At 39.1% G+C, this 21,611-nt stretch overlaps 1 protein-coding gene across 10 annotated transcripts in view; it reads left to right on the top strand.

Annotated features, from left to right (window-relative positions):
- LOC125108245 (RNA-binding protein 12) overlaps positions 1-21,611 on the top strand; it is a 35,296-nt gene that overhangs the window by 3,146 nt on the left and 10,539 nt on the right. The window contains exons 2-3 of one of the 10 annotated variants that reach the window (XR_007129850.1): positions 3,001-3,085; positions 5,843-7,659. The exons of 3 other annotated variants lie outside the window; for them this stretch is intronic. Coding sequence is in view for 3 of the 7 variants with exons in the window: in XM_047743752.1 (XP_047599708.1) it covers positions 5,865-8,726 (2,862 nt within the window). In the remaining 4 variants the exon portion in view is untranslated. Of the gene's footprint in view, positions 1-3,000; positions 3,086-5,842; positions 11,114-21,611 lie in introns of those variants that run through there. 6 more of the 10 variants (XM_047743752.1, XM_047743751.1, XM_047743755.1 and 3 more) reach the window with 6 other exon arrangements.

The raw sequence follows: 21,611 nt of genomic DNA, 5'->3' as shown, positions 1-21,611 counted from the left end.
CAAAGTTAAAATTCACTTTTTGATGTTTATCACCAGATGAAGAGTGAAACAGTTAAGTTCAACTGGTTTGTGCTTTGGCTTTCTGATAAAAGAGGATTGTTGTTGGACATTTTACTCTGAAATTCCAAGTGATTGAAATGACTAGTAAATAAGAATATATGTTGTGTCATAATAATATGCGAAATGTTCATAGCAGATATTTGTAATTTGTTCATGTATGTGGTATTTCTAAAGCTGAAGCAAAGCCACTATGTTAGGACTAATTCCTAACGAAGTGGAAAAGTATACTAGAGCAATCTTCTTGTTTTAGATCTTCTGATATGGGGGGGGAGGGGAGACAAGATGGCGGAGAACTAGGAGGAGGCGCCTTTTCAACCTGTACCCTAAAGTGAGCTAGATCTTCTGATATAGATCAGCGAATTCAATGGCAAATCAGGCCCATTTTCTCCTTTGTACCTTGATACTTTATAAATAGGTAAAACGTGTGTTAGATGTTTTGTTGCATACAATTGGTTGTCTTATCCTTCTAACTAAAATTCACCAAGTCTTAGGTGGTTGGAGTGGAATTTTCATTTTGGGATCCTGCATTCTGTTGCTAGCTGACACTTAGAACACAGGAATGAGTAGTTCCTAGAGAACAGTGGTGCCTCTTATTAAATTATTGTGCTCTTTACAAAGGGGGGGGGTTGAGAACAAAAGTACTTCTTCAGTCTCAGTTTCTATTTACGTTGTCCATATCAAGGAAGAAGCATAACACCAAGAGTTGTGAAGTTTTAGCTTCAAGCCTGAAGTACTTTTCTTTGGTATGGGTTGATGCGGGCCTTCCCCTTTGCTTAAATAGATAAGATTCATGAATTTATTTCTAGATTGATTTTTTTTTAAAAAGATTTTATTTATTTGACAGAGATCACAAGCAGGCGGGGGGTGGGGAGGTAGCAGGCTCCCCGCCAAGCAGAGAGCCAGATGAGGGGCTCGATCCCAGGATCCTGGGTGACAACCTGAGCCAAAGGCAGAGGCTTAACTCACCCAGCGCCCATGGGTTGATTTTTTTACTTTAAATTGAACAACGTAAAATTTGAATGAGGCATTTGCTGAATTCAGCTGGAACTTAAACTTTTTCTTGTGACATGAGACTTCCTTCTTGTCACAGTAACTTCTGGGAACCCTTTAGAAATTTTTGATAGTAGGTCTAATGTTGTTCCCTTTGGGCATAACTAGCTGACTCTAAACTTTTTCCTATCCAGATGGACATTTGGAGTTTTCTTGGGTGTGGAAAGGAAGAGGCTGAGGAACCTGTTTGTTTCCCTTCAGGGCACTTATCCTGGCCCCATACCAGACCCTTTGAATTGGAATTTCCAATGGCGGATCATATGTTAAACTTAAATGCTTAACTAGGAAACTACTGTGGTTCTGTTGGTTATAGAGTCAAACTTGAATGTTTAGAAAACAATATTGCAGAATTCATGCTCTTCCTCATTGAGCATAGCCTTTACCTAAAAGCATGCTTTTTTTGTATTTCAAGTTTCCCTTTGTGACCTGTTAGATAAACTTCTAGGTGTGTCTTTTAAGGAGTTTTAAAACTCTTTAGACCTAATTAGAACTGATTTGTACAACATATAAAAAATTAATGCAGTGCTTTGGGCTTTTGAAAGGCTTGTTTATGACATACGTATGTAGCTTTTGTGGCAAAACAATCTTACTCTTCAGTAATTTGAGTAGCTGTCTAGAAGATGTTTAGCTTGTCCTTTAGAAAAAAATTGGAGTAACACTAGAATTTTTTAATACGTTTTACTTTTTGGTGATGAATATTAAGCTTACAGGTGATATCTCGAACTTGAAAGATAGTTTAAAAATGAGCATCATTCTGGGACGCCTGGGTGGCTCAGTTGGTTAAGCAGCTGCCTTCGGCTCAGGTCATGATCCCAGCGTCCTGGGATCGAGTCCCACATCGGGCTCCTTGCTCATCAGGGAGCCTGCTTCTCCCTCTGCCTCTGCCTGCCATTCTGTCTGCCTGTGCTTGCTCTCCCTCTCTCTCTCTGACAAATAAATAAATAAAATTAAAAAAAAAAACAAAAAACGAGCATCATTCTAAGTAGTGTTCTGTTGGTATCTTTATACTTAACAGTGACGATTTTCTTCTTTCTCTGAATTAAAAAATGATCTTTTGCATATAGTTGTCTAATTATTTGGTTTTATATATTGCTTGTGAATTGTTCACAACTTCACTGATTTGGGAGAAATTCCAGTAAGAGATAAGTGACTCATTTTTACTTTGGGAAGTCTTCTTAATATGCCATTTTTAGGGGTTTTTTTTTTTTTTTTTTTACAAGTTTCTTGGAACAGTTTTGGTGTTAGAAGAAAAAGCACTTTTCCTTAAGATTTTGAACCCCAATGGTTTTAAGTAGGAATTAATCATTACAGCCTGAATTGTCACTTCATTTATGTTTCTTGGTGCTTGATGCTATTTTGGTACAAAGGAAAATATTTTGAAAGAGCAACTGCAAGAATTTCCATAAGTACCCTTGAATTGATGATTTTGTCATTTGTCTTGGAACTGTTTATGTGTGAACTTGTGCTTTTTCATCAAGTGTTTGGTGGGACCTGAGGAAATAGGTTGTAGTCGGACTTGTATTAGGGAATTTTCTGGACTGGTTTGATCATCAAGTGATAAAAGTAATTACCAGCTGTGAAGCTGAGGTTTATGACTGTTTTAGTTTTTAATTGATTCATTCTTGGACTAATTTATGGCACATTCTTGATATATGTAAATATATATGTTTTGAGAGATACCAAATTTGAAAGCAATACCAAGTAACGCATGTGTGGGATTTTGGTACACGTGTTTTTCTTTCTTTCTCTGTCTTTTTTTTTAATATGCATTCTAATGAAGTACTCTGGTGGTTTCAGACTCGCCTTCATAATGTACAGTTCAGTGTGGCCTGTGCGTGTTGTTTTGTGTTTCCTGCATTGATTTTTGCCTCCATTTATTCTCTATTGCAGTCTAAAAGTTGGTTTTAATTGGTTGCCCACAGGATTGACTTGGCCTCTACTTCTTGTTAAGAAAATACATCTCTTGTTTTATCAGGTAAGAGATTTTGAATAGAAGGTTTGTTTTTATTCAAAATAAAATGAGACAGCTTATTTAGTAACATGAAAATACGTGTAGTAACTGAATTGTGGGGGATTTTCTTTCTTTCTTTTTTTAAAGTCTTTTCTGAGGGATGGGGATGGGGTGGACTGGGTGCCTTGAACAGTTGTTGCTTTCTTCGGGGTTCAGTTTTTTATGGATGCATTCTTTTGCTGAATTGCTGATTATTAGGCAGTAGGCTGTGTTTTTTTTTTTTTTCTTCCTCAGTGTAGCATTCCAGGCTAATTGCAAATGTAGGTGCTTGTTATTGGTATGGTTTTTTAATATTCCTTAGAGGTAAATGTGTAGAGAATGGGTTCTATGTTTTAGAGTACCTATTTTGACTTTAGATGGAATTAAGTGATTGGACTCTAACCCTCTTGTTACATAACAAAGGTAGGCTCAAGATAGTTGAAATGACTTACCAGTCAAATAGGCACTTAGAAGAATAGCAGATATTACTTCATATTTTTTCAGAACCTAAAAACTGTTTTTCTCTTTAGATGGCTTTATGAATAATTCATGTGTTCTTTGGTTTAATTCTCAGCCCTTTTCTAACTGGTAATCTGGGCAGATTTTTCAATATCATGTTTTCATATGTACCTTGTGCAGACTTTAACTAAAGCCCTTCTCTTAGTAGCAGATGGTTTTTGAAGAATCATTGTGTATGTCACTTTAGCCCTGTGTTTAATTTTTGTGTTCTTGGGACTGTATCAGATTGCCATTTTAGTGTCCCAGTGCAAACTAACATCTTTCTATCTCTCAAGTTGTTTTGGGTGCCTAGATTACTTACCCAAGATGTGATAAAGTGATTAAGCATTTTTTGAAGTTGAACAGGAATGCTGTCTTAATTTTGCATGTAGCCAATATGCTACAGACAGTAGGGAATGAGAATTTGATTTAATGTCTTGAAATCTTCTTGATGAGCTTCTCTATAGACTGCTAAATAGTAGTAAATACGAAGAAAAGAGTTTGTTGGTGTGATTTATTTTTTTAGTATTTATTTTTCTTGTTGACTCTTGCAAACCAAAAATGAAAAGCTTCCCTTTTCCCCCAAATTTCTAGTGTTTTATAATGGTCCCTCAAAGAGCATTTTCTGTTTGCCAGTCCATCTTTCTGGATTAAATTTGAAAGTGGCTTTTATTTTTGTGTATGTGTGTGAGAAAACTGTAGAAGCCAAACAGCATATTTCTGTTTTGTGTACAGCAGTCATAATAGTTGAGATATTATTACAGGTATTGTTGTATCAAATTAATAGTCACACAATATTTGACATGGAAAAACTGCTTTCATGGAGTTACAGGATTCTTAGAGCTTTCAGCAGGAAACTTTGCTCTTTTCATGTTCCTATTTGAGAAGCGATAAAACCAAAGCTCAAATCATATAAATTTTCTGAAGTCACAGAACTAGTTTAATTGGTTTATATTTAAATGTTGATTTATAAGATGGCTTGGAAAACACCCTATGTTGTTGATCACATAAATTTCAAATTAATATTTTCCAGTCCCAAGAATTCATTTTATACCGCTTTACAAAGGGCTTCCCTTGAATTTGCTCTTGGAAGCCATAAGAACTGAAATACTGAAATTTTACTTAAATCTGGGAGAAATATCTCCAAAAGAAAAAGTTCAGAATGGGACATTATTTAAGGACAGCAGTGAGCTCCCAGAAATTCCACAGGAGTTATGTTGAATAGAGACTATAACAGTCACTGAATAAAAGTTCATACCCTAGTTCTTTTTAAAACAAAAGCAAAACGAGATAATACCCTTTTTTCATTATCCTCCTTCTTTGGGGAAAACAAGACTTTTGGGGAGGAGAGAGAGAGAGAGAGAGTGTGTGTGTGTGTGTATTATTGTTATTATTTTTATGGTGAGTTTGGAAATGAGTCTTTGGATCTGAGTTTAAATTAAAACAGCTGTGGTGAATGGCACTGCAACCAGGTTCTACTTTTTGGAGTGATGAATATAGATAACTAAGATTTTGGCTATTTTATTCAGTATTTACTTTGGATTCTTTATATGTGTTAACTTTGTAATAAATAATTCCATGTGTAGTTTTCCTTAATAAATGGAGCTGTAATGCACATTGAAGAGTTTTAGGTTGAAATATGGAATCCGTTTTTTTTTTTTTTTTTTTTTTGAAACTTGAGTCTACTTTATTGTTAAGTATTATTTATAATTCATTAGTATTGCAGTTTTCTGTTTCTGTTTGCCTTCTGAGACTGAGTGTTATAAAATGACCCTGATAATTCTACAGTTGTCATTTTTATAAGGAAAATGCTAAGCCACTTTTAAATATTAACTTTGCTACATCCTTTGCATGTTTTTCCCCTGCAGATTGTTCAACTTTGTGTCCTGATTTGACTTACACATTTCTTTTAAATCTTACTGAATAATTAGTGGTCTGAATGATGTTATTGGTGATTCTACTTCTTATGGTGGTTTTTTCCCTGAACCTTTGAGTCATGGCACTGAACTTCTAATTGTTCACAGAATTAATGCCTTTGGAAGTTGAAATTGTCTAGGTTTTACATTGTAAATGGCCCATAATGTTCAGTTTTTAGAATATTCAAATAAAAAAACAACCTACATTGCTTGTGATAGTTTGAGGGTATATTTGAGGGCCTAATATGGTAGCTGGTCATTCTTTTAGTTAAAAACTTGGTGTGATAAACAGGAGTCTGACCTGGCCGTTGCCTTTTCTCATCTGCAGGTGTGTGTGGTTTCAGCGCAGCATGGCTGTGGTCATCCGTTTGCAAGGTCTCCCAATTGTGGCGGGGACCATGGACATTCGCCACTTCTTCTCTGGATTGACCATCCCTGATGGGGGCGTGCATATTGTAGGGGGTGAACTGGGTGAGGCTTTCATCGTTTTTGCCACTGATGAAGATGCAAGGCTTGGTATGATGCGCACAGGTGGTACAATTAAAGGGTCAAAAGTAACACTTTTGTTGAGTAGTAAAACAGAAATGCAGAATATGATTGAACTGAGTCGTAGGCGTTTTGAAACTGCCAACTTAGATATACCACCAGCAAATGCTAGTAGATCAGGACCTCCACCTAGCTCAGGAATGAGTGGCAGGGTAAACTTGCCTACAACAGTACCTAACTTTAATAATCCTTCACCCAGTGTAGTTACTGCCGCCACGTCTGTTCATGAAAGCAACAAAAATATACAGACATTTTCCACAGCCAGCATAGGATCGGCTCCTCCAAATATGGGGGCTTCTTTTGGGAGCCCAACGTTTAGCTCAACCATTCCGAGCACAGCGTCTCCAATGAACACAGTCCCACCACCACCAATTCCTCCAATCCCAGCGATGCCATCTTTGCCACCAATGCCGTCCATTCCCCCAATACCAGTTCCTCCTCCAGTACCTACATTGCCTCCGGTGCCTCCTGTGCCCCCAATTCCCCCAGTCCCTTCTGTGCCACCCATGACCCCACTGCCACCCATGTCTGGCATGCCACCCTTGAACCCGCCACCTGTGGCACCTCTGCCTGCTGGAATGAATGGCTCTGGAGCACCTATGAATCTGAACAATAACCTGAACCCTGTGTTTCTGGGTCCACTGAATCCTGTTAACCCTATCCAGATGAACTCTCAAAGCAGTGTGAAACCACTTCCCATCAACCCCGATGATCTATATGTCAGTGTGCATGGAATGCCCTTTTCTGCAATGGAAAGTGATGTCAGAGATTTTTTCCATGGGCTCCGTGTTGATGCAGTGCATTTGTTGAAAGATCATGTAGGTCGAAATAATGGGAATGGATTGGTTAAGTTTCTCTCCCCTCAAGATACATTTGAAGCTTTGAAAAGAAACAGAATGCTGATGATTCAACGCTATGTGGAAGTTAGTCCTGCCACAGAGAGACAGTGGGTAGCTGCTGGAGGCCATATCACTTTTAAGCAAAGTATAGGACCTTCTGGACAAACCCATCCCCCTCCTCAGACACTTCCCAGGTCAAAATCGCCCAGTGGGCAGAAAAGGTCAAGGTCAAGATCACCACATGAGGCTGGTTTTTGTGTTTACTTGAAAGGGCTACCATTTGAAGCGGAAAACAAACATGTCATTGATTTTTTTAAAAAGTTGGATATTGTGGAAGATAGTATTTATATTGCTTATGGACCCAATGGGAAAGCAACTGGTGAAGGCTTCGTAGAATTCAGGAATGAGGCTGACTATAAGGCTGCTCTGTGTCGTCATAAACAATACATGGGCAATCGCTTTATTCAAGTTCATCCAATTACTAAGAAAGGTATGCTAGAAAAGATAGATATGATTCGTAAAAGACTGCAGAACTTCAGCTATGACCAGAGGGAAATGATGTTAAATCCGGAGGGGGATGTCAGCTCTGCCAAAGTCTGTGCTCACATAACAAATATTCCATTCAGCATTACCAAGATGGATGTTCTTCAGTTCCTAGAAGGAATCCCAGTGGATGAAAATGCTGTACATGTTCTTGTTGATAACAATGGGCAAGGTCTAGGACAGGCATTGGTTCAGTTTAAAAATGAAGATGATGCACGTAAGTCTGAACGCTTACACCGTAAAAAACTTAATGGGAGAGAAGCTTTTGTTCATGTAGTTACTCTAGAAGATATGAGAGAGATTGAAAAAAATCCCCCTGCCCAAGGAAAAAAAGGGTTAAAGATGCCTGTGCCAGGTAATCCTACAGTTCCAGGAATGCCCAATGTGGGAATGCCCAGTGCGGGAATGCCTGGTGCGGGAATCCCCGGTGCAGGAATGCCTGGTGCGGGAATGCCTGGCGCAGGAATGCCTGGCGCAGGAGTGCCCGGCGCAGGAGTTCCCGGCGCAGGAGTGCCCGGCTCAGGTGTGCCTGGTGCAGGCGTGCCCGGTGCAGGAGTGCCCGGTGCAGGAGTGCCTGGTGCAGGAATGCCTGGTGCAGGAGGTGAAGAGCATGCCTTCCTGACTGTAGGATCTAAGGAGGCCAACAATGGGCCTCCATTTAACTTTCCTGGTAATTTTGGTGGGTCCAATGCCTTTGGGCCACCACTCCCTCCTCCAGGATTAGGAGGAGCCTTTGGTGATGCTAGGCCTGGTATGCCTTCAGTTGGAAATAGTGGTTTGCCTGGTCTAGGACTGGATGTTCCAGGTTTTGGAGGTGGACCAAATAACTTAAGTGGGCCAGGATTTGGAGGAGGCCCTCAGAATTTTGGAAATGGCCCTGGTAGTTTAGGTGGCCCCCCGGGCTTTGGAAGTGGCCCTCCTGGTCTTGGAAGTGCCCCTGGGCATTTGAGTGGGCCACCAGCCTTTGGGCCTGGGCCTGGCCCTGGCCCTGGCCCAATTCACATTGGTGGTCCCCCTGGCTTTGGATCTAGTTCTGGAAAACCAGGACCAACAGTAATTAAAGTGCAGAATATGCCCTTCACTGTGTCTATTGATGAGATTTTAGATTTCTTTTATGGCTATCAAGTGATCCCAGGCTCAGTGTGTTTAAAATACAATGAAAAAGGTATGCCCACAGGCGAAGCCATGGTGGCCTTCGAATCTCGGGATGAAGCCACAGCTGCTGTCATTGACTTAAATGACAGACCTATAGGCTCAAGGAAAGTAAAACTTGTCTTAGGGTAGCTGCTCACATCAATTCTTTATAGGGTAGATCTTCATAGTGCTGTGATTAATGCATCCAGATTGTTTTCCTAGTATTTCCAGGTTAGAACCTGTGGATTGTTTCAATTGCATATAGATTGGTTTCTGTAACATAGAGCATTGGTTGACTGTTTACAGAAGACTCACTACCAGGATAAATATTGCTGTATGTTACAGTAAAGCTGTCTGGAGAGAACACAAAAATGATTTTGGCGTACCATTAGAGAAACCATTTGTAAAACACAAATGACCACATAAAGCTTATCAAGGAGTTTAGATTGGTTTTGTTTTATACCATATGGGATGAAGAAAATAGAAATGTCAATAGAGCTCATTAAGGGTGCTCTTGCCAGCTGCTGAAAAATAGAAGTTGGCTGCTCTTGGAATTTGGTTTAAAGCTGGACAGATTTGCTTTGTTATAGGGTCAAAGCTTTGTCTAAAGTCCTCATTTTCTTTTAAAATTGAATAAAATCTCTGTATACAGATTCACTGTATGTACCTTTATTGCTTCTTGAGGGTTCTTGCTGTATAGACAGTCCTGCTTCTGAAGTTGCTGCTTTTTTGTTTGCCTAATTGACTCATTTGTAAATGAGCAGAACTGTTTTGTTGTTGTTGTTTTAATATAAAACTCCACACTTGGTTTGTGCTATAACCTTGAACTTTGATTTCTAATGTCACACTTAAAACTGTGTGAAATAAGAACTTCTGCCACAAAAATAAAATACAGAGTCCTCTACCTACCAGAGCCTTTTTGGTTTGACCGCCATGTTTTAGTTTAGACAGTTTAAAAATTGTTCATGTTGTTTGGATGGCTTTGAAAACCAGAAACCACTTCTAATGATCATTGTTTAAAATGCCAGATTTGAAGTCCTGTCCATGATGGACTAATGTTCTGGCAGTTTCCTTCTGTCCCAAATTTGTGTGAAATTTTGGCCTGTAACTAAACAAAGAGTGTCCATTTATAAGAAAGAGCATTATATCTATGTTTTTTTTAAAAAACTGAAGTTGAAATTGTTAGCTTTGTAAGCAGTAGTGTTATAGAATAAAAGATTCATAAGCTGTTCCATAGATGTGCATTTAATCCTGTTACTTGGAGGCTTTTTGGTCTAGTTTGATCAGGAGCCTGTTCATAAAAATTCTTCATACCGAGTACAAGTGCAGCTGCCAGAGGGGAGAGAATTGAGACTCTTTGCCCTTTCATATTCTTCTTTGGCATTCAGGACACTGAGGCAGGAGGACCAAGTGGGTTCTGGTTGGTAAGTGTCCTTGTCATAAAAACATTTGCCTTACAAGATCCTGCTCACTGCTACAAAAGGCTCTATTTATGGTTACGTTCCTTCTTAGTTAAAATGCTCTAAAGAAAGATGTGTCACATTATATTATAAACATACATGGAATAGGAGATTGGTGAGATATCATGAAAAACAAATTTTGTCTTTAACATGGGCCTCTGTCTTGGTTTGAAACATCCCCAACATTTCCTGCAAATCAATGTACTTACAAAGGGGTCAGCCTTTTAAAAGAGTTATTTCCTATTAAAAAAAAAAATAGTGCCTTTTTGGTGTTGCAAGTCAGTGGAACACTGAAATACAGCGTCTCGTGTAACTTAGAGTTAAGAGTGGCAGCAGTTTCATTTGCGTGATAAGATTTGGAAAGCCTTTTCATCACTACAATCTTAGAGGTTTGACAGTACAGGATTTTTTTGTTTAGGGAAAGGATTGTTTAGACTTTCAAAGAAGACATGGCTGTGTTGTGGGTCTTTTGACAATTCATGAATACAAATTTGCTTTGACAGATCTCTAGATACTGCCTCCTCAAGTAAAAAAAGCAATATGATGTTTATATATGCTGTTCAATTTAAGTTTTCTGTTAAGTAATCATTTCTCATTCCAAAGACCGAGTGCAGAAAACTTCAGCGCTGCTTGGGAGTCTTATTTCAACTGCAGATTATTTTCCCCATTGGAGAGCTGACTGTTTTCATTTTAGAAAAATGGGTTGTTTGAAGATGAAAGCCTTTTATCTTTTTTCACAGTTTATTTTGGTTATATGTTCGTACAATCTTACTAAATATTTCATATACTTTATTGCAACTACTTTGTTATTTCTACATCTTAGATAAATGCTGAAAAGGAAAACTTGATTTCATTGTTCATCAAATTAAATAAATTAAGAAAATAGTGGTTTGTGTAGAATTTGGAGAGAACTATGTTCTATATTTGGTTGAGTCACAACAGTGCTTCTCTTGTTGTGAAATGTAATTAAATGCTTTGCCCTCTGGAACTTGATATTTGTGTATCTGAGACTTATTAATATAGTGCTAACTGCTAAGCGTACTGTTCATCTTGTTCTGGGCACTGGAGTTTGAGTTTTAAAAAAATTCTTGAAAATATGTTCTGTGCAATCACTCATACCTCTCTTCCTGCAAATTTTCTCAGAAGAACTAGGTTTGGGGTAAAAATGAATTTATTTTCTCATTTGCTTTGTATGGTATGAAGGATTTGTAAAGCTTTGCTCAAAGTTGTGTGCATTTGTAAACACTATCATGATATTTTCAATTTTATGTGTAAATCTTGTCTTTGGTGACTGACATGAATGGAAGAGAATTTTTTCCATTAGGTTTAATTCCTCCCACCCCCTTGCCCGGGCTTTTTTTTTTTTTTTTTTTTTTTTTTTAGTTTAAAGGATTAGAGATACTACAAAATGTATTTTATAAATAAGCAAATTTGTAAACTTTTTCTGAACTTCAGTGAAACATTTAGTACACAAGCAAAATTTGGAGGTATATTTTGTGTTTAATACTGCAGTTTGGATGTACAATTAATTATTAGTGGCTTAAAAAAATGCAACACTGTTGAGTGAAACGTAGTTCCTAGCTTTGTGCTCCAAGTTGTCAAAGCATCAACCATGAAAATTTCATTAGGAAAATTATTATTTAGAATTTCAGAGAATAATGTCCAGTGTAATTAGGTCAGTCTTAACCCACTGGATGAAAATCTAGGGGTGTGTATGGACATAAACAAACATACCTTGGATAAAATAAGGATCCATGAAAGCCTTAATCAAACACAAAGTCCTTTTTATTGGATTCTGTCATTGTGTACAGGTGTGGGTCAAATGTTTAAAAATAAATCCACTCATCAATTTCAAGAATACTTAAAAATGAGTAAAGAAGCCGTAAAGTTACTGCTAGTTAAATCTGTAAAGAATTTCTAGCAGTGATCACTTTTAAAACTTACTTCCCACTCTTGCAAAATTAACCACATTTAGTTTTACTGGCAGTTCTATAGTAGTCCAAGCAGTTAGAAACCAAACACAATAAAATGATTCATTGCCAGTATGGCCACAACATTGCCAGCAAATACTGCCTTGGCATCGTTCAGCAGAGGTTTTTGTTTATAAAGATGAAGTCTTGAATACTGTTCAATAAACTTGTCACAAAATAAAAGAGGCTGATGCTTTTAATGCTTTACACAAGAGTACTCTACTGAGCTATACCATCAGGTTTTTGTTGTTGTCTTTGTTACTATTTTTAAACTCCTACAAATATTTTGTGCCTTTGGAAAGGTGGATTTGGTGATCTCAGAGGTAACCATTGTTGCTTATCCTTGTCTGCTAATGCTGAAGTGTGGAAAGAAGATAACCTGGAACGGCAGGGAGGAAACTTGATTCTAGGTCAAATCTGTGGTATCCATCCACCTTTTCAGACTTTTATCTTGTATGGTTTGCTAGCAAGCCACTTCGTTTTGTGGACTCAGAAAGAAACAGAAACCAGGTGCTCCTTTTTACAGAGGTGTCTTAAAGGGGGCTGTGATTGTCTTTTTAAAAAACTGATTACTTTAAGAAATGGGAAAAGAAATCTTCAGAATACATTGTCAATTGCACATATTTCTAATTAGAGGTTTCTCTTTTTTGTTTATTCTTGCATTAGTATGTGAGGTATTTTGAGGTGGGGAAGGGGGAGAGGAATCAAAAATATTGGTGCTTTCTGACATTGATGCTCTGGTTTTGTCCCTTCCACATTTGTTCAGCTGCTAAAAGACAAACATTAGCAAATGAGAAGTTTCCATAAACTCTGGAGTCCTTTAAAAAAATTCTGGATTGGAGTTGCAGAGAAATTAGTGTGCTATTCCTTTTAACCAAAGCTCTTGAAAAATATATATAACTTTTTCCTTTATCACGAAAGAGTTTTTAGCCTGTTTTTGAGTTTCAATACCCAGGTTGTTTTAGAGGGGTTTAGACTTAAACATACTTAATTCTAGGTGGTTGCTGAACTGTTCTAAAATTATGAAGGTTTGACTAAGTATTTGAAAATCACAGAGTGAAATCAGCTGCCTACAGATAGCCAGAATGGTCTTTACCATCTTAAAAGGATAGACTGATGCTAATAATATGTTTTGTTTTCTTGCTCAGGAGAAAACTCACTTTAATTCATTGTTGTCTGCTTTCCAGTGTTTTACAGCGGGAAATGGTTTATCAGTTATGTGCATCGCCACCATTCTCATTCCCCTCCCCCCCATTAGAGCTTTTATAGGATATGGTAGAGTCCAAACTTATGACTATCTTTTTAATTTAAAAATTGCTTGATTTCAGTTTTGTCTTTTTAGTATAAAATCTGATAGATCACTTAGACTTACTCTGAAATTTCTGGAAAGAGTGTATTCTGGTGGTGGCATAGTTCTCTGATGCTGTAGTGACTTTTCTGGAAAAAAACTTCTTGATAGTATGAGCAAGTTCATCTCTTAATGGTGCCTGTTCCTGTAAATGTTAATTCTTTATTGGGCTGTTCCTGGATTTCTTCTTGTTGCCTTGTACTACTTTGTGCCAGAGGATCTCACAAGCATCTTAGAATTTGGCTCCTTTTCTGGATCATAATAATTAACAATGAACAACTATGGTGGCAGTGCTTTTCTACATATTGCTCTACTACTGAAGAGTCCAGAAGGGCAAAAAAGCCACTTGATGAAAGAAAGCATTCTAGCCCCAGGGGCAGAAGGGCAGCACTCTAAAAATCTGGGGGCAGCAAATTGTGCTGGAGAAAACCTCGTTAACCATCATCTTAAAATTCTGAGAGTCCCAGGGACCTTCCCCTGGTGAAAATGTTAAGTCCTAGAACCTAAGGAAACACAAGTTGTGGGTTAAATGACACAGCAGACGTTGGAATTGGCATCCCAGCTGTACCAGACATCTGGATTCTGCTTTTAGTAGCTTAATATTTCAAATCATTTTTCCTAGTCAGCAGGTGGCTTGCTATTTCATGTTGAGAGGAGGAGGAGGTGACTACTGGAGAAAAACAGCCATGACCAGCAAGAGAACATAATTCAATATGGACAGTCAGACGTTGAAGAAGCATAAGACACTCCCAGGAATGTGCTATATTCAAACAGTCTGCCCCTTAGTGTTTCATTCCCTCTACATTCTGATGCTGCCAGTTTTCCCCTTCTACCTGCTTTCATTAGTAAGTCGGCTGGTAACCAGGGCTATGAGTTTCTCATTGCTATCTATCTCTGTAGCCTAGCTGCCTAACTTGGGGGGTAGGGGGGAATGTGAGCTCACTCACAGTTCTCGATTAGTGAACAAGATTTGTCACTTAAGCATTTGTGTTACATGCCAGATGTAACCAACCACATTGTGATACTACTGTAAGTCATCTGTTAGTCCTTGCAGAGTGAAGAATGTTTAAGGGTAAAGATACTCAGCTGCTTAAGAGATCTTAAATCATACTGACTAGTGCTGTTGCTGATGTCATTTTTCTTTTGTTCCACTTGTGAGTGAATGCCATCCTCCACTGTACTCTCCCACATACTGTGTTGCTATACAGAGATGGTTATGTCCTTTATACATACCTCTCTTTTGTGGTGTGGGCCTGTGGGACCATTAGGGTCCCTCTGCTATAAATCTGGCTATAATGGAAAGACTAATGCAGCTCTTAACTTTCTGAAGTAGATACTGCCAATTATCTTTGCTTCTGTGACCATTGAATTGACGGGTTGGAATTGGAAATGTCTGTTGCCTCCAAGCTTTTAAAACAGTTTCACATGGATAATACCTTAGCCATAGCAGTAACCCATGTTAACTAAATTTTTTGAGCAGTGTTGTGCACCTAGCACTTCCACACTGTGATAGAAAAGGAAGCAAAATAAGATGCTTGTTCTTAAAGACCTAAGGTTTTAAATAATACAAGTAAGTGCTCAGTTGTACTTGCGCATGTAGGAAGACCATTCATGTCCTACAGGAACTGGATGGATAGGGCTTTCCTGGCCAGTTGCTAAACAAGCATAATGGAAGTATAATGGAAGCCTTGTGTGTAAGCTGAGTGTTAATTTAGTAAAATGAAATGTTTAGTAGTGTGAGAGAACACAGTGGCACTCCCTAAAATGGTGTTTGTCCTGCAAGCTCTTAAAGTTGTGTTTAACAGTGTAGCCTGAGTGGCGTGACTGAGCTGAATGGTGACTAAGGCAGGCAGGTGAGGGTTGTACTAGGGGTGTCCTGACCTACCAGAGGGATAGAACCTTTTATCTTTTTAATAACCTTTTGACCAGCTGCCATGTACCAGTTCTTATAAACAAATGGCCTAATAAGACATTCATAAATGCTGGAGTTAAGTGAATTTTCCCATCAGTTTCACTACTTACACAGTGGACTATATGAAATTGATTCTTTTCCAGTTTTGCATTGATTTGATAGTTTTAGTTTTTCTGTATAAAATGTCTACCTCTTTGTTCTTGTTCTTCTAGAGCAGTGCTGTTCTAAGAATTTTGTCCAACAGAAATGTTCTCATTAACACTCATGTTACTTAGCCACTGTAGCTACTTTTTTTTTTTTTTTTAAAGATTTTATTTATTTATTTGTCATAGAGAGAGAAGCGAGAGTGAGCACAGGCAGACTGAGTGGCAGGCAGAGGCAGAGGGAGAAGCAGGCTCGCTGCCAAGCAAGGAGCCCGATGTGGGACTCGATCCCAGGACGCTGGGATCATGACCTGAGCCGAAGGCAGCTGCTTAACCAACTGAGCCACCCAGGCGTCCCGCTACTTTTTTTTTTAAAGGATTTTATTTGTTCTGAGAGAGAGAGTGCATGTGAGCGGGCAGAGGGGGGATGCAGAGGGCCAGAGAAAGAATCTCAAGCAGACTCCATGCTGAGTATGGAGCCCAAAGCAGGGCTTAGTCTCATAACCTTAAGATCATGACCTGAGCCAAAACCAAGAGTTGGATGCTTAATTGATTGAGCCACCCAGGGGCCCTGCTACTGTAGCTACTATAAAATTTAAAAAGCAGGCTAGTGGCAACTATTGAACAGCACAGTCCTAGATTCACAGAGCAACAGAAAATTTCCTCTTCATATCTGATCTTTGGAGATCACCATGTTAGGTAACACTGACCAATAGAAATAAGAGTCATTTATGTTATCTAAATTTTTCTAGTAGCCTCGAAAAAGGTAAAAAGAAACAAGTGAAATTAATAATAAATTTTAGCCCAGTATATCTGAAATGTTACTATTTCAGTGTATATACTCTATAAAATTATTGAGATTTTGGGGGATACTGTTTTCAATTTATACTTTACAGCACATTCTTTTGAACTAAGCATATTTCAAGTGCTCAATATCTGCTTGTGGGTAGGAGGCCATCCTGGACGGTACAGATTTAGTTTATGAGAAAGGTTATCCCCTGTCATTTCTCTCTAAGCTGTGTTGCCTCTTTCATCGGTTTCTTTACTTTTCAGTATTTGAGTTTTGTTGCGTTCCTCCTAACCTTTCCCATTCCGGTTATGTTGGCAGTTTTTTTGAAGCAGTTAACTTGCCTCAGTTACCATTTTCATGGGCTACAGCGAACTTTTGGCTAACTGGGTCTTCTATTGTGAAATTAATCCACCAGAGTTCAGCAACAGAACTAGAATCTTCCCTCTCCCCTGCTGACCCCCACCCCCTGCACCCCACCTACAGTGGGAAGTGAGCAAGTCATTGTGTGTGTGTAATGCAGTTTCCTTATTGTTCAGACCCTCTCTTTTCTCAACTTGCCTAATACAAAATTTGAAGAACAACCCATTTTAAGATCTCCTATGTATCCCAAGTGGATTTATTCCAGTAAGAGGAACTTGCACTATGAACATTAGGTAGGTTTCTTTTCCCAGGGCTCTGGTCTGCTGCTTTTCACTTGGCTTCTTTATGCCATAGATCACATTGCACACTGGAAATGCACAAGCTCTTGTTGATGTCCTTGCCCTGGAGATGCTCAGGAAGGTGGTCCAGTGCTGTTGTCTTCTACACTCTGCAGGTAATAGGCAGTGGTCTTGTTAAAAGAAGGTAGATCAACTGAGTGTAGATTCCAGCAGAGCCGACTAGGAGCAGAATTGGCTGCCTGATAGGTAGTCTCTGAAAATTTTGATAAAAATCACATTTTTCTGAGCTGAGTTCTACTTTGCAGAGTTTGCGCTTGTTATTTAAGTTTTATTCCTTTGAATAAACTTAAATTCTAGTCCTATACATGCAGAATCTAGCAGTTCCTCTATTCCTGCTTGACGGACAAATAGAGGAAACGTGGTGGATGCAGAATTCTTTTCCATCTTAGTATAAGGCTAGTTGGTATAGGTCATGGGAAGAGGCCACATGAGCCTCAGTGCTCATGTGGAGTGTCCAGGTAGATTTCAGATTGGACTGGAATACAAGGTGCGACCTGTTGCTAAAATGGATGGAATAGAAATCATATTCTCAGAGTTGTGGTTCATTTGTTACTATATGTCCCAGGATCAGGCATTTCCTTTCTCTGGCCTAAGTGTTTTAAGCAACAAGATTAAATGAGATAATCTCATTATGCCCAGTTTCAAGCTTCTGTGATTTTATGAACCCAGCCATTCTGTTTCTTTATGGAAGTTTAGGTAATTTGAACCTTAAACTACAGAAAAGTCAGTGGAACTCAGTAATTTGGTCTGGTACTGCTTTGATGCTTTCTCTGAGTTTGACAGCAGTCACACTGCAGCTTCAGAATTTCATTAGAAGAGAAAAGTAGGGAGGTTCTTCATTCCCACCAGTTAGGTCCTGTGGGGCAGGTAGACCAGAGGCATTTTTCTTGGTTGTCCATGAACCAGCTAGTTAGATAATGGTACAAAGAATCCATTTATGAGCACTGAGAAGAGGAGCAGTTAACTCGTTATTCGGCACTTACTCTGTTAGTGTCAGGCAGGGGATACTTTGCATGGTTGTCCTCGTTTTATCCTCACAAAAACCCTGGAAGGTTGATACTGTTATTTTCCCTACCTTACAAGTGGGAAAATCAGGGGAAGAGAAGCAAAATAACTTACTTGAAGTCTAATTAATAGTAAGGGTAAGCAGAGATTATTCAGTCATAGGCTGTCTGCATGACTCCAGAGGCAGAGCCCTCCTTCAACCATTGCCTGTCCCTAACTTTTGGGAGAAGACATGCGAGGCCACTAGCAGCACTCTTCTGTCAGGGGTCTTGAGCCTGCTGGGGAAAGGATTCTGGAAAGGATTCTTGCTCCAGTACTCCAATGTTTATTTTGAAGTAGGCAGGTAGAGGCTTCATGTAAACACATTCAGAGTTCTAGGGCAGAGAAAAACTCTGGTTCCAGTACTGTCCTATCTTGCTTGAAGGCCATATGTTCTTCCTCAGTTTGCTTCTTTCCTCATACCCAATTTGCCGCTCAAGCTAGGTTCTCTTTGAAGAGTTGAACACAGGTTGTAGTTCCACTTGGGATAAGTGTTCTTGGGATGTTGTAGTTTGACTTCCATACTTTTTTGACCTTCACAGAATATAGCAGGATGGGATACCTCGTTACCATTTACTGTACCATATTTTCCTGAGTTTCACTTTTTGTGTGACGTTCACATTTTAAGCTTTATAGTATTGCCAAATACAGTGGCAGCCAGACTACTTAGTATTATAAGGATCTAAACCAAATTATTTTTTAAACTTTTAGTTTTAAACACAATTTTTGTAGCCTGTATTCATATGTGTGAATAAAGAACATAGTTTTATAGTAGGGATTTACATAATTGGTTCAGTTTGTGACTGTCTTTGGGGGCTGTTAAATTTGGGGCATCTCTGAGTTAATAAAGGGAGAAGCAGGGGTAAAGAAAAACTTGTCAACCTTATTCATGTCCCTTGAGGAGGCAGAGAAGGAAAGGAACAGTGGTGATGGGCGTAGTTCATCTTTTTAATCTGAAGGGAAAAGAATATATTCCATGGGTGGTGCTCTGCTGTTTGGGAGCCTGTGGAGAATTTCCTGATTGGCTTTCAAGACTTCATTGAGCATCTGAGCTGCTCCAGCATGCCAAGGTAGGCAACAGGAGTGTGAGCATGGCTTTGGTTTGTTGGAGTGATCCTGCCACCAAGACATTTTGGTGCTCTATTCTTCCTTTTCAAAGCCTGGAAATGGAATTGGAGGCTGGTTCCTTTCTTTGTTAGGCTTTTGGGAAGGGAAGATGGCAGCGTAATACCTGAGCATGAAAGACCAATGAATTTCAGCCTGACTGGCATGAATTGGATCTAAGAGGAGTGATGTGTTCATGGATTTATGAAGAGCAGAGTTAGAATCTCCAAGACAGGGGAGGGGATGCCCTAGAAAATGGACACATCACTCCCTTTTTGGCAGAGCAGGTTTCCCTATCAACGATGGTAAACCAGCTAGCTGTGGGAAGGGAAGCTCTGATTTTTAGCATTTGCCCAATTTCTGTGGCTTAAAACTTGGATAGACATGCTGTAAAACCATACAAGCCTGCTCCAGCACATTGCTGTAACCTTTCCTTGAGGTGCTTTGAATTGCTATCATGTGGTTAGGTCTGTGCTATATGAAATAGGAGATGCATAGCAGTGTTTGTTCTAAAGATGTTATTTTACAGACAGTTGGGGAGCTAGAAACATTGACAATACAGTTGTGGTGTGGATGAGTATAGTAGCCAGAGTAAGAAACTTTTGAGTGATGGAGATACTGTGAAAAAGAGCATATGAGAGCTGGGCTTAAAGGAGGATGATAATAGCTAACACTTACTGGTAATAATAGTTCAGACTGTGCTAAGCACTTTGCATACGTTATATGAATCTTCCAAAAAAGGTAATATCCCCCACTTTACTCTTGAGGAACCTTAAGGCTTAGTATTTTGCCTAAGTTACGTAGGTAGAACATCGTTCTGGTGGGTGTGTAGTGATCTCATTGTGGCTAGGGAGAGAAGTAAGGCCAGTATTTGGAGCCTGGTCACTTCATCAACAGAACCCATGCTCTTGCCCACTACATCACTTTGCTGTTGGATATAAGAAGGAAAGTTCTTCAGGAGAGGACGGTATGACTGTACTCCAAAGTTCTAGACACGAGGTAGGAGTCAAAATATTTGAGTTTTGTTCCTCATTTTGTTTTGTTTAGCCGTGTATGTGGCCTTAGCTAAATCACATTTTACCTCTCTGCCTTGAATTGAAGGACTTGGATTTAAATGATCACTCAATTCCTTTTTATTTCTGACAATGGAGAAAAGCAGAGGAAAACAGCCTACAAGGGAGTGCAGAAGAAAACAAGACTTCAAGTGGTAGAAAGCAGAGGCAGAGAAGATTGGTCCTATATACTTAGCTGTTTCTGTTTGCAGTTCCTGACTAGCACCAAATAGAAAGGTTGGGAGTGTTGGGAGCACATAGAAATAACAAGCTAGTCTCTTGTGTTGAGTGTTCCTAAAAAGCTCATTTCTCCCTTGATGGTTTCAGCAGTGGGCTAGGTCTATATTTGGGTCATTTCGAGGATCCTTGGATTATCACTACTTTCCTAGCAGTAATTCAACAAATATTTACAAAGCGCCTGCTATGTGTGAGTCACTAGAATGGGAGCAAGACAGATCTGGTCCCTTCTTTTGTTGAGTTTATAGTCTACTAGATGTAATAGATAAATAAGTTGCACATTTTGATAGGTCTATGAGAAGCTGGGTTTTGTTGGGTTGGAGTCAGGGAGGGTCTTCAACTTGGTTGAACTGAGAATGGAAATGAAGAGACTAGTTAGGAGACTGTTACAGACATCCTGGCAAGATATGTCGGTTCAGAAGAGACTGGACACAAAGATTAGCTAGACCTGTCTTACAAAAATAAATACAATTTCTGAGATTTTCATTGACTCACTTAAATGTCATATTTAATATGGTTTTGTAAAATTTGAGTCCTATAAAGGAGGCTGAAAGTCCCATGAGATTCATTGTAATGGCACTAGATGAAAAGGAAGTGAATCTGACTTAAGGATGTAGCTGTTCAAAGGATATAGGATGGAAAAGTGACATGAACTAGGAATTTTAATTCTGTAAGATTTCTAAACAGAGGTAGGCTTGGAAATAGATTTGAAAGGAGATCAGGATTTGGGAGAGATTAATAATCCCAAGCATTAGATAATTTAAAGGGAATATGACTCAAAGGATAGAACAGTGTACATTGTAAAGATTGGCTTACAAAGGATTGCTAATTCCAATGAGAAGCAAAGCAGGGAGATTGAGGAGAAAACGACTGGTAGCACAGCAAGCTCTGGTCTCTTAGAAATTGAATCCAGTCCCATATGCACGTGTGGGCCCACAACATTCTGGTTGGGATTTTAGTTTGATCCCAGAAGAAACTGAAAAAGTATAGAACAGGACCAATTGTGGGGAAAGGGTAGACAAGCTAATAGACTAGGAAAGAATGCTCTTATCTACCACGAATTGAGGCCTCACCAGAAGCAGCACCTGACCCACTGCTAATGTGTCTTCCCCAGATGAAAAGCCTCTTTCTGGGATCTTTGAGAAGTTCCCATTGTTGCCTGTAACCTCACCACTACAGATAATTCCTGGCAATACTTCTGTAGTTAACAAGAAGTGTCAGGAATAAACACAGAGTTCTCCACTTGGAGTCCTCCA

The sequence above is a fragment of the Lutra lutra genome, chromosome 9 (assembly GCF_902655055.1).
Source record: "Lutra lutra chromosome 9, mLutLut1.2, whole genome shotgun sequence".
NCBI lineage: Eukaryota > Metazoa > Chordata > Mammalia > Carnivora > Mustelidae > Lutra > Lutra lutra.
Note: the sequence above shows the minus strand (reverse complement) of the source record. Positions and strands in the feature narration are given on the sequence as shown.